This window comes from Nanorana parkeri, unplaced genomic scaffold (assembly GCF_000935625.1).
Source record: "Nanorana parkeri isolate BGI_ZX_2015 unplaced genomic scaffold, ASM93562v1 scaffold420, whole genome shotgun sequence".
In the NCBI taxonomy this organism is placed as follows: Eukaryota; Metazoa; Chordata; class Amphibia; order Anura; family Dicroglossidae; genus Nanorana; species Nanorana parkeri.
Genome location: NW_017306688.1, coordinates 721,118 through 735,193, shown reverse-complemented (window position 1 = coordinate 735,193; position 14,076 = coordinate 721,118). Strand labels below are relative to the sequence as shown.

General features: G+C 38.2%; 1 protein-coding gene across 1 annotated transcript in view; it reads right to left on the bottom strand.

Moving 5' to 3' along the window:
• The window catches only part of LOC108789802 (hepatocyte nuclear factor 6-like), a 15,911-nt gene extending 8,919 nt beyond the window's left edge, over positions 1-6,992 (bottom strand). The window contains exons 1-2 of the mRNA XM_018559902.1: positions 6,957-6,992; positions 5,658-6,653 (exon numbers count right to left, since the gene is read on the bottom strand). Of these exons, the coding sequence (XP_018415404.1) occupies positions 5,658-6,597 (940 nt within the window). The 5' untranslated portion in view covers positions 6,598-6,653; positions 6,957-6,992. The remainder of the gene's footprint in view (positions 1-5,657; positions 6,654-6,956) is intronic.
• Between the last annotated feature and the right edge of the window lie 7,084 nt (positions 6,993-14,076).

Below are 14,076 nucleotides of genomic sequence, written 5' to 3'. Positions count from 1 at the left end.
TATATCAGGGAAACAATGTTTCTAAAACCGTAACATACAATATTTATATTATTTTTATGATTATTTTTACATGCCTAAAAAGGCAACAAAACAGTGTGCATTCCCTTTAAAAATAATTCTTCCAAAAAATACACAGCATACATGCTATCAGTTATGAGAGTTAACTTGGGCTCAAACAGTTTGGATGTTCTAGTTGTACAACCAAACTCGATTGCACAATCCTAAATGTCTATGTATATGCTGCCCATATCAGCCAATCAGAGTGATTCTTTCATTTCCGCAATGCCTAAGAATCGTTTTATTGTAATCTAGCTGATTACAATGGACAGCACTATTCCTTTAACAAACAGGCCTTTATGCAAATCATTTAGGAAAAAGAGGGCAAAAGAGCAACAGTTGTTTTCAGCAACCAATGATATGGCCAGGCTTTTTCCCTGGAAAATATAAAAAAAAAAAAAACATTTTAAAGTAATATATTATAAATATATTATTTTGTATTAGGTGCTTTAAGCAACAGCTCCACTTTTGTCCTAGTCATAATACCTTAGCTCTACCGTTGAATATTTGAACTGGGCTATATAAATATAAAATCCCTTTAAACTGGTTATTTATTTATACATCGTCTCTGTATCCATCTGGTCTTTCCTCAAAGAGGGACAAGCTTTAAACTAGTACATGCTGATGCCTTTTTTTCTTTAAAATAATTAATTTTAAAGTGAATCCTATTCTAAATATACGCAATCTTGCCTTGCGCTTGTACGATCAACTCTTTATTTTTTCTTTGTCTTCTACGCAGCATCGTAAAGATACATTTTAAGAATCATGAAAATATATCGGTTGGAAAACCAAAAATGAAAATCAAAAGATTGGGGGGAAAAGGGGGCTAATTTCTGCAAAATCAAAAATCAATGGGAAGCTCGCAGCAAGCTCCCCCTGGGAACGTAAACGCAAAGGCTTCTGGGTAGTTTATGAGTGGATTGTGTGTGTGTGAGTGGCGCTGACTGAGTCTGCTGTAGAGATCGATGATTTTCCCTGTAACCCTCTCGTTGCCGGTTCAAAGTGAAAATCTATGGCTGGTTTTGAGTTTAGGGAACGGATAAGAGGCATCTACCATCATTATTAATAGATTACAGAGAAGTATAAAATAAAGGGTGATTGGCTAAAGCCTTGCCAGGTCCGTGTTCGGTTTGGAAAGCCAATCGGAATTTATTAAAACAAAAAAAGAAATTAACCTGATTGGTTGTTTGCCACAAATGCAGGTTTGCTGTATGGCCAATCCTTTAGTAAACCGTCCCAAAGAGTAGCTACTGTCTTATTTGCATCTACACACCCCCACCAATGTCTATTAATATATACCTTTGTAGAAAGCTTAGCGTAATTAAAACCCCACGCTTCCACATGTAATGTGTACAAACAAGCATGGTTTAAAATGCCACACAGGGGTATGATTAAAAAACCATCAATCAATCATTCGCTGCACGGTACAAAGACCTAACCGCACCTAAGATAACTGTCCTTCTAATTTCCTTTTTTTTTTTTATACAGTCTGTGGCTGGGTTACAAATCTTTCATTCTTTCTTGGAATACCTATCAATGGCATGTGAACATTATTTTACATACGGATCTTCAGTTTTTATTTCAAGATTATTTAGGAGAATTTATGTTTAACAGCTTTTTTTTTTTTAAAGGTATTTTTTGTTTATTAAATTTGATTTTTTTAATGCTATTTTTTGTTTTTAGATTTGAATGAACAAATAAAAAATACTTTAAAATGTTTTTTTTTTAAAATGTACTTATTTAGGTGTTGCTTACAGGAGGATTATATGATCGGTCACAGCATCTACTAACGTTCACACGTTTTACATTTCTGTAGTGAATAAAGTTCAGCTGGAGATTTGGCGCTGACTCCTTTGCCTTCGTCCTCATAAATATTCATTAGCTGGAAACTGTGAATGTAAAGTGGCTGAGTGAGTAAATTCTTACAATAAAAAATGGCTGACACATTATTTTTAAATAATTTTTCAGCAGGTTGATTACCCTTTTTGTTGGGGCAATATTTTATATCTACCATTGCTGTGTTCATTTTCTGAGCTGCTTCATCGACCGGTGTGTCACAGTCACTCCTCTTTGCAAAGGGGGCTGCAGCAATTCACACTTTAATGCACTGACAATAAAAAGGTTAAAAACCACTGTGGGCTTTTGTTCGTGTGCAAGCTTCGCAGACATAAATGGCAGCAAGGAACCACCTGGTCCACCCAAATCCTTCTTCTCCCAATTTAACAAAAACTGCAGGGAAATTATTTTTGTTACATCATATTCATTTTATTTTTTACTTTATAATAAAAAGTGTAGAAGAAAGTGTAAAATAATTAACGTTTTTTTTTTTTATGGGGATGTGGGGATGGAGATGTGGGGATCAGTGTTTTTGTGACCTTTATTTTATCTTCTCTTATATCACTGCATGATCCTATATCCAACAGGTATAGATCTGATATCAAAAACATTGTATTTTAAAAAAATAAAGGTAAATTGATTTATTCCATTATAAAATTATATTTATTCAAAAATATAATTTTTCATAATAAAATTTTGAAACAACTTTCTATAATTAGCTATACTAACACTAACTTAAGAGTATAATAATGTAAACAAAGAATGAAATATAGATCTTTTCTGGGCCCAATTGTTCTAGATCTTGATAAGTCTAAAGTTGGACCCTCTAATTTTTAATATACATGCTATATAATATGCTGGCACTTTATAGGGTAATAATAGTACAAATGTACATTTATGTGTGTGCGTTTTTTTAATATTCTTTTACCTTGTAGTGAACTTACTAAATTGTTCCCAGTTTTAAAATGCAGGTCTCTGTGTGGCTCATGAGATGAGTTACTAATGAGAGGATGTTCACACTAGTGAATCTCTATTCACATCAATTACAAACCTGAAGGAGAAAATTAAATAAAAAATAAAAAAATTCGATACATTTTCCTTTGTGATTGGAAGTTTAACAAAAGAAAACGCATGGACTTTGTGGCATTGCAAGCCTTAAGTAAATCACCCCATAAGCGTTTTAGAAGTAAAATGGATGGGCTATTTGACTTTCAGTTTTCTGTCAATAATGTAACTCTTGCATATCATTATTTCTTTGGTTTACTGCTCAAATCGCTGCCAAGTTTCCAGATAAGAATTGGCACTAAGAATTTTTGATGCCTTGTCACACTGTAGGCAAAAGGTATACAAAAAGTATACCTAAAATAATTTAGAAATTTCTTAAATCCATTGGAGACATTTAAAGTAAAGAAAAAATCTGCAATGTTCTGACCACAATCCTGTGATCATGTAGCCCCCATTTTAGTCAAGTATTCATTGGCCTGCAAATGCGTGCACGCCCACTAGGCATATACCAATACAAGCCTAAATTTACAAAAATATCCTCTTATGGATGTTTTATCCATCGGATGATAATATTTTGTAACTTTTTAAATACTGTACAGCAAAAAATTTGAATGTAAGGGGGCTGTGTCAGTACGAGCTCATCATAACTAATATCTGGAAAGACAATATAATATTATAAATTAAACCAAATTTTTCAACTCTTAAGGTGTTTGCAAATGGACTCACGCCCACTAGACACATAGGCATACCAACACCAACCTAATTTTGCAAAAAATCCTCTTATAAAGATGTTTTATCCATCAGATAATTATATTTTAATTTTAGATTGTAAGCCCTCAGGGGCAGGGCCCTCCTTACCATCTTGTCTTGAATAGTATTGTGATTGTATTGTCTTCTTTATATTGTAAAGCGCTGCGCAAACTGTTGGCGCTATATAAATCCTGTATAATAATAATAATAATATTTTGTAACTTTTTAAATAGTGTACAACAAAAATTTGAATGTAAGTGAGCTGTGTCAGTACGAACTCATCGTAACTAATGCGTTCATCTTCTGGTAGAACCTAAAATATAGCTTAGTCTTGAAATCCCACAAAAAATATAAAGTCCTAAATGTAGTACTTACCTAAATAGAACTGTGTCAAAACTGTTATAGTGCAAAAGCTACGCAACTATTCTCTTAAACTTGTTATGGTATAACAAATAAATATAGTATCACAATAAAAAAATAAAAAAATTAAACATTGCTGAAAGTCCAGGTATAGAAATAAACTACTGTCTATGTTGATTGCCTCCATAAAGGAATTAAAAAGAAAGAATTGGAGGTTGACAGAGTAATATTTGCCAGTGCATTGTCCTTCTTGCCGCCATTTTGCACGTGCAGGCTTTTGAAGCGCTTTTGTTCGGTCAAAAGACTTTTGCCTTCATCATAATAATTTTTTTGCAGCATACTCACATGTACATTAGGGTTATCAACAAACTGCAGAGCCACAGGCCATTGTGATAAAACAGTAATATAAATCATAAACAAAATAAGATAATTTCTGTATTTTGATACCAAACAGAAAATCACAAATGAGCTTACTGAAAATGTCAATTATTTTTAAAAACCTTTTTTTACGGGCTGATTAAGGCGATAACTCAAATTGCGCTTTTAGATGTTCAATGACATGGAGGTAGGATATTACAACCATTGCGGTCCTAGAGCACAAGATGGCTGACTGGCTAGGCCAAATGCTCCTTGCCAGTCGTCATCAACTTTGACGGTACATTAAGCAAATATTGAATATCAATTAATTTGATTTTTTTGGGTCTGAAAATTAGCCTGCGTTTTTTAACACACAAACCAGCAAGCACTCATTGCTTCCCCTTGGGGTCTACAATGCATAGGTTCAAAATGTTGATGGACAAAACCGAGATAAAAATAAACATATTTTCTTTAAAAGGTTAGTAAACCATCCAATTGTGCGTTGTATCTTCTACACAAGGTATGTTCTATACAGTATGTGACAGGTTAAGAGAAAATAGTGTCAATGATACATACATGGGGAGTTGTGGGTGTCATGAATAAAGGCATAATGAAGGATCATATCAGTGTCTATAATAAATAGGTTGTGTTACCGAGAAGAATTTGAAGTCCATTGAAATACAGCTAAGTAGTAGAAAATCATACTGCAGTTTCTGACAGACCAGGGACAATGCAAGGAATTTTGCACAAGTCATTGTTGCTAGATACCAGTGTATAGATATACAATTATACAATTAGACACATTAAAATGCATTTAATTTGCATTGTAAAAAGTGCTCAGGCCTTAGGAGCCACTTGTAGACCATCTGCTGTGTCACACTAATGTCATTGCACTCACAAGGGCCCACCTGGGGGCAGCTTTGGGTGTTTAAAAATGTGTTCTTTTTCAGTTTTGAAGAAAAACACTTTTCACGACACAACTCTTTTAATTGCTGTGTGTGCCAAAGGTTGCGAAGATACAAAATGTATATACTGACAGCCCTCTGGGCTCACAAAGAAACTAAAAAATATTTGCAGGATTTTCTGAAGGTGTATGATACTTTTTTTATAATGCAGTTGTTGGTGTTGACTATAGAAGCTAACAAAAAAAAGGGTCACCTGTGAAATAAAAATGAACTACCACTATTAGAGTAAGCTTTAGTATAAACTTATAAAGACATTCTGTAAGTGAGGCTTCTCCGTGCATTGCCCAAGGTTCCAGTCACCAGCATGCTCATAATAAACTATCTTACCTTCTAACCTTAAAGCTGCCATTCTCTGGAATTCAGGCTCCTGAAGCCACCGCCACATCCTCTTGAAGGTCTCTCTTCCCGATTTTAGCTTGCTCCAGGGCTTAGGGTTTCTTAGAAGGTCAGAGAGAGTCCCTTGTGACCTACACAGGACCCTCTCTGCAAAAATAGCTTGTGGGATGCTGTATCTCTTCAGTTCGGCAATAATTCTTTGGGCAACATCTTTGGTATTAATCTCTTCCAGCTGGCTGTTGAGGGTAGTATTTTGCGTTGGCATGGGGGGGTTTTGTCTACAATTAATGTCTGCCCTGTGGTGAACATAGTGATGTTGGTGCATGTTGTTGGGTGACCCTACTCCAGAGGAAGGAGGAGGGGATAATTCTCTTGAAAAGTGCTGGTCTATTCTGCTAAACATGCTGTGGTGGGCATCAAAACCATTGCCAGATACCATCTTCTCGTTGGACAAGTGTCCTGAATGATGACCATAACCGTGCATGGAGGTCAGGTTAGGGCTTGGCAAAGACGAAAGACCTTGCCCCATGCTTATATCTTTAGGATAATGACTATAAAAGTTACTAGGAGGCCCAAGTCCTCTGTCCTCTCTCATTAGAGTAAAACTTCCAATGACATTTCCGACTGGAACACATTGATGATGCTGGTGGTGATGGAACTTTTCGTGAAGGGGCTGCAATGGGGTCAAGGTTGTATAACTGTTTGCGGATGCTGGAGGAGAATCCCCCCCAAATCCCAACCCTGGGTGCAACGATGTAGCCAGGTGATGGTCTGAGCGGTGGTAGTCGCTTCCATCCAACACAGAGGTCATACTGGACACCAACGAGGATCTCGGTACAGGTGGATGCAAAGTCCTACCTTGATTGTGCATTAGCTCTTGGCCTGAGCTCGAGATGTCTTCACCGTTCTCCAAACCCAACTGGACGTTCATGTCTTCAGGCTACAACATCCTCCTCTTTATCTAGTTGTGTCCCATTAATCTTTACTCTAAATTGACTGGAGAGAATCACAGCTTTAGACCTAAGTCGGCCATCCTGACTTATTTCTCTTTTTTCATACACACACACATCTACATTCTGATCGTGTTACACGTTTATTGGTATCAAAATTCCGATAACCAACCAGAAAATATTTTATAGAAGCAGAAAAAAAAAAATTCAAAGCGGTGACATGCAATCACTACAAATACTATGAATGCACCAGTTATTAACCCCTACACACCCACACTACAGCAATGCACAGAAGCACACGGAAGAACATATAGCACTTACGGTTGATCCAGATCCTTACCTATTGAAATGCAGTTTAAATCAGACACACATCAGCCTGTTGTGGTCTACAGATCTTCATCAGGTTCCTCTTTTTATGGGTAAATGAGCTCTTCAGTTTGTTAAGGGATAATTCCCAGGGATGCAGGCTTTTCTTGGCTCTCTCGTAGAGCAGAGAGAGTTTGAAGATCCTAGCTGTGCAGACAGGCAGAGAGAGAGCTTTCTCTTCTAGCCTAGGTCCTATTGTGATATTGTCTCCCTCACAGAGATCAGTGCCCCTGCTTGCTTCTGCTTCCAGCCCACAGCTAAGTCTCATCGATTTTAGTCCCAAACACTCCAGTTTCCTGCTACCACACGTCACTAGCCTAAAATCTGACAGATGTGCAATCAAACACCGGCCAGGAGTAACTCTTTAAGCGCTGGACCCCTCCTCCTGCCTCCTGACAATTAAGACGACAGCCCACCCAAAGAAATCTAAAGCCCTTAGCCTTTAGGTGGAGAGAAACTAATGCTTAACAATAGAGAGATTTATATACACGTACAAAGACTTTTGTCTTGTATAGCAACAACACAGCTTGTACGTATATTCATATAAATAGCTATAAAAAATTGCATACACAGAAGTCTACATCACAAAGACATATTCAAATTACTATTCCTACTGCCCATACCTAAATAGCACCAACATATTCTGTAGAGTGTTATAAGCTATAATCCCAATATTTGCACTTGTCTCTACCGCAGTGAACTTTATGCGCTCACACCTTTACATGGCAATTCAGATAGAAATTAATTAATCAACTGATGTTTCTTGGATTGCAGGAGGAGTGGGAACACTCTGACACGGCCCACACATACATAGGGATTAAATACTCCATGCAAACAGTATGGCAGCACCCAAAGAACCCAACATTATAAAGCAGCTATAGTAGCCATATAGGTCTTAGTGAATAAAATATAGGGTGTAACATTGATACTTTTGTAACCTAATTGGCTGTTAAAAGCAACAAACACCGATGTCGGAATTAATTATCGATTTAATTAGTTGATGCTTAGGTTAAAAAAACAGATACATTCTATTGCACATCTCCTGCTATTGATGTGTTTATTTTATTATGAAATTAATTTTTAATTAAAAAAAATTACAAAATTATTCTAGTTTTTGCGCATTCAATGCAAAGATACATACATTACATTTTAGCATTAATTATTGTAAAAAAAATACATTTATTAAATAGTTAAACACACAGATACACTGTTGAGCTAAACAAAATAGATAGACGTGATTCTTTAGTATAACACAATAGCCCAACATAAAGTAGCTTTAGATGATGTGTGTATTAGCTTTTAGATCGAGTGCATAAATGATTAACTGAACGGTACACTGGTTCAGTACACAGGCCCATGGGTATGGGCAGCATGACTGCACCTCCCATGAGGTGTTTGGTGACTTCATCATGAAGGGCATCAGAAGGCCAACTAGTTTTGTATGATTGCGGGCATGTTGAATCACATGATCTTTTCATATATCTCATAGAACACAGTTCCAACAGATATCCTAATTACGCACAAATACCACATTTTGGTGGGAGGTCATCCAGAGTGCTTTTTATTTCTTCCCCTTGTTTCTAAATTTTCAACATATCATGCAATGCTTTAAGCAGTACCTAGCAATCAACGACTGAAGAGGAGGGGGCCTGTGCTGGGCTATGGCTTGCAGTAGATGCACCAGCCTTGGAGCCAGAGCCAGATTAGCATAGGGGCTAATGGAGCGCCAGTTCCAGGCCCACCACTGAAAATAGGCCCGGTCTTCCCGGATCATTTTGGTATGCCCAATGGCAATCCGGGCCAGATGGGCTGGACACAATCAGGCAGAGCCACCCGTGGCTCTCAAATCAGGCATATTAGGCAGTCACTTGCTGGGGCCTTGCAGGTCCCCAGTGAGGAGCGAGCGGACGTCCAATTAGAGAGCCGATTATGCTGCTTCCCGTCCGACTGACTGCACCAGGCCCATGATGCTCTTAATCCAGCCCTGCTTGAAGCCAGCCATAACTGAGTGCAGCGACCGAGTCAGCAGTCAGTCCATGTCTAGACCACGGGCTGGACAGGGAAAGCCAAATTGTCAGATGTGGCCATAAAATGCCCAGGTCTGCCCTAGTATTTCTTCCTGCAATCATTATGTCATGTGACCCATGATGTAAAGGGAACGCTTGTTGGTTCTTGGTTCACCTTCCTTTAATGTTTACATGTAAATGAACTGAAATTTAATTATATTTTCATATTAAAAAATGAACCCCAGTTTGTTAACTATGCTGAGCTTCTGCATAAGAAAGCCTAGCACTACTTCCACACTAGACACTCTTTAGCTGGCTGGGCTGTCCATAGATGGGCAGATATCCTTATTAGAATAACAGTCAGGGACATCTGCCAGGCCTCGCACAGCCTTGGCTAGGAAAGGAAGCTGTGTGAATCATTCAACAGCCTATATAACCTGTTTTCGCGAACAATATTAGTTTATGAGCCTGCAGAAAGCTACTTTACTGCTCGGAGCATGCCACCTGTTGGCTACAAATGGTAAATATTGATTTATATTATTTAATACTTACCTGATTGAAATTATATAAAAATATTTTCTAAAAAGTAGGGATGCACAGATACTTTTTGAGTACCAGTGCAGATACTTGGCATTTTCATGAGAACTACCAGGGTTGCAGCGGTTGCAGCTGGAACCTGGCTCTGGCACTCCACCATTGTCCTGAAATCATTAGTCTGTATTGTTTTAGAAAAACTGTCACATGACAATAAACAAAAATGTATCAGTACTCGTACTTGTAAGTACTCGGCAAGTACCAGTACTCGTACTCGCAAAACTGGTATCTGTGCATCCCTTTATTTATAGTTATAAAAACAAAATCATACATTAAAACAGAGATGTACAAATCCCAGGAGCTCCGTGTGCTCCTTACAAATGACATTATATATAAAGAAAAAGCAAAGCAAGAAGAAAAGAAGATGCACTGCAAGCTGTAAACCATAGTAGACAATCCGATTTCAATGCTCAGCAGTAAAATCAATAAAAGATAGATTCCTATTGGTGTTTGTTACTGTACTTTGTACAATCATTGTTCTTTAATATGTTGTCCTATTTAATAAACCTGCGTAATTTAACAGTGCTTTCTGTAGGAAGTATTAGTGACATTGCTTTACTGTATGTGAGTGGATGAAGCAAGACGGGAAAAGATGCTGAGGATGGAATGACTCTACAAATACAGAATACAGTTATTATTAATTAATACAACACACAATCTACCTACAAATGTCACACAACAAGTGTGTGTGATTAATTGCTCTAATACATGATTCAGCAATGTACAGTGTTCTGGTGCAAAACAAAGGTGAGCCTGATTGCTATAAAACATTAATGAAATATAAATGAGTAAAGGTGGCCATACCCGGGCATCCCTAAGGAGCGATAACAAGCTGCTTTATAAAGAGACATTCCATGCTCTGCAGATGCCAATCGTTCCCTTTTCCGTAGAGGAAAGGCAAGGGTTTTTGCATGCATCACTATTATTTTGCCGTGTATGCAATACTAACACTCATTAAGCATATCTAAACACAATAATAATAATAAATATTGCAGCTCACCAGTCCTTAGGATTGGTGGCTTTGAAGTAAAGAGCAATCCCTGTTGGCTTTGTCACTTCCTGCCAATTGAACTGAAATCTCAAACAATGGTGTCAGTCTTCCCGGGTCTCTTCTGTGAACTACAAAAAAAACTACAAAAACGAATGCAGTCACCACATTTAGGGACTGGTAAGGTGTAATATTTACAATGTTTGGGTTTAGATACACTTTAACTGAATAATTGAGAGAAAACTTGCATTCGTGGTATTGGACAGATAGACGTCTCACTGCTCATCATTTTGAGGGGAGAAGATAGATTTTGAAAGAACAATATAGCAACTCCTGACTTTTGTTTTTTGACTAGGTGGTACCTTTAAGTCAAGGTGTGAATCATTCACAGTGAACATTGATTTCCTATACAGTGTCTGTGGACGAAAAGTGTGAGTCGGTTATGTAATGTGTTAGTCCAATATGTGCTACATTTAGGCACAAACAATGAGTCTTATTCATTGACTTTGCAAACTCATTCAGGTTGAGAAGAGAAAAGACTGGGTCAGTATGGAAGCATAGCATTCCGGTGACTTGTGTATATCAGTCAATGTTTAATTATAAAAGCACAGAGCACACTTACAGAACAAAAGTTTGAGTCAGCGTTATAGTGTGAAGGTTGGGTAAAGCTGTGAGGTAAAATTGCCAATTGGTGGTGCTACGTATGTAAATAGAAAAGCTGCTAATAAGATAGATAATAACAAAACAACTTCACTATTAAGCCAACAATTCCAATGAAAAAGCAGCAATGCCATCACTTCAATTCATAAAATACAGCTCCGGCCAGGCACCGGGGGAGGTTTAATGGATACGGCATGTCCTCTCTTAATACAGCACCACAACGGGAGGCTACAATTCCCAACATGCCATGGACATGGAGGTTATTTTGGGTGGGTACATTGTACTCGAAAACATTGCAAGTGAATGGGCTTGTGTATTCGCGCACATTGTCCTGCCAATCAAACGACCTAGATACAATGGGTGGTTCAGTCTTGAGTCCAGTACAGTAAGCAAGATTACTACAGCGAGGAGGTTGCAAACCAGTGGCCTGGGGAATAGTGGGCATAGTGGCCAGTAAGGATGAGCTTGGGTTTGGTCTGAACTTGAGTTTGTTTGAAACCGGAAGGAAGCTGTCAGTGGCGACCCAATCAGCTGCGGCCAGGGTATTCCCTGCCCTCCAGCTGCATGTCAACATGGGGCAGGATGCTGGGGACATCATTGATCTTATATAGCCCCATTCATTCAATTTTTTACCAGTTGATGGGGATAAATTGACAAATGTTTTTGACCATACTTAACAGAAAAATCAAAGAAGAAAGGTGAAAATAAAAGGCACCCATTCACAAAGTCCTACTATTATTTCCCCAGAAAGCAAGGTGTCCTGTGAATGGAAAAGGGGTGATCCTGCTTTTGTGAATGGACGAGGGGACAGGAAGGGGAGGATGAATGGCGCGATCCTTCACGGTTGCAGCCACAGCCTTTTATCCTTGCAGAGCCAGAAGATCACTGCTGTGGGGAGTATCCAGCCTCAATGGAGGGAGGATATTTGCAGTAACATGGGATACCCTTTATCAGAGGTAAGTCATGTGACTGGTGTTGTATGCACACAATTATTTTTTACTGACCTTCAGCTTTAAGAATGGGGTCTATTTTTACATTTAATGGTTGAGAGCAATATACAGTATATGAAAACAGATCAAACATTGAATGAGTAAGCAGGCCCAGAAAAGCCACCTTTACCACCATTCATTCCATATCTGGATATACCATTCCTTAGTAGGATGTCCAGGTCTCAGTAATAGAGACAAGTTAACAGCCATTGACCAAGGCTTGTTATTATCTGTTGCCAACAAATCAAAATGTATATTATATGTGTTTTGATGCATTGTGGTTGACGTCTATGGGCCTAAAACACGCCGCGCTGCACCACAGAGATGGGAACAGGAACTTTTTTTATTATGAGGAAGACGGACACATGTATTAAAATGCAAGCAGTGTAAATGGGCCCTTAATTATTCACCACTGAGTCCTACAGACCCCCACCATGCTCAGTTCTGCTCCAGGTGTGCTGAGCATTCACCACACCTTGCATGAAGGCTTTAATGCAGCTCTATATTCATTAGTAAATCAATATACAACATACATCAATGTCGTTTTAAATACAATAACTGTAAGTACCTGAATACCTGATATGTTCATACAGTACACAGCTGCAAAACACATATGAAGCTCAGTGATACAGTATACATGTGCAATACACATATGTGACTCAGTGGTACAGTAGACAGGTGCAATACACATATGTAGCTGGGGGTCATAGTAGACCACAGATTGAACAATAGCACGCAATGCCAGGCTGCAGCAAACAATGCAGGCACAGTACTGTCTTGTATTAAAAAGGCAATCATTTTGCCACTTTATAGATCACTTGTTCGGCCTCATCTTGAGTATGCGGTTTTGGTCACCAATCCACAGGAAGGATGTCCTTGAGCTGGAGAGAGTCCAGAGAAGGGCAACTAAACTAATTAAGGGGCTAGAGGACATAAGCTATGAGACAAGGTTACTAAATTTAAACTTGTTCACGCTGGAAGTGAGGAGATTAAGAGGAGACATGATTTTGATGTACAAAATGTTTAGTGGTGATGGCAACATCTGCAATAGACTTTTTCCTGTAAACTCCATCACAAAGACTAGAGGCCACCACCTAAAACTGGTGGAGAAAAGATTTAACCACAAAGGGCGTAGGTTTTTTTTTCAGTTAGAGCGGTTACATTTTGGAACTCTGTGCCACAAGTAGTGGTATCAGCAGAGAGTATTGAATCATTCAAATAGCATTTAGATACCTTCCTCAGAGACCGTAACATACAGGGGTATAGGTACTCTTAAAAACTAGACCACACAGGGCCTCGTGTACACGCACACACATGCACAATCACACACAGACACACAAAGGTTGAACTTGATGGGCCTGTGTCTTTATTCAACCTCAAATACTATGTAACTATGTAGCTCAGTGCTATAGTTGACAGGTGCGATATACACATGGGGCTCAGTGCTCCAGAATAAATGTTCAATATACATATGAGGCTCAGTGATACAGATTACATGTGCAATACACATATGCGGCTCAGTGATGCAGTAGGCAGGTGCATTGCACAGGTGCTGTCGAGTGATACAGTATGAAGGAGCCGTATTAGCTCACAGTGCTAATACTGTGCACAGGTGCAATACAAATGTGTGTTGCATCGTATAAGGTAACATTTGGCTTTGTGTGAGATAATGATAGCAGCATAAAGTCAATTTCACTAAGCAGTAGAGAACATTCACTTGATCTTGTTGTACTGATTCTTTTTCTGTTATCTTACTGTAAATATAGAATAATTTCAGTCTGGTTCCTCATTCTGGTTGCTACCTTTACATATATATATATTTTTTTTTATATATATATATATATATATATATATTTA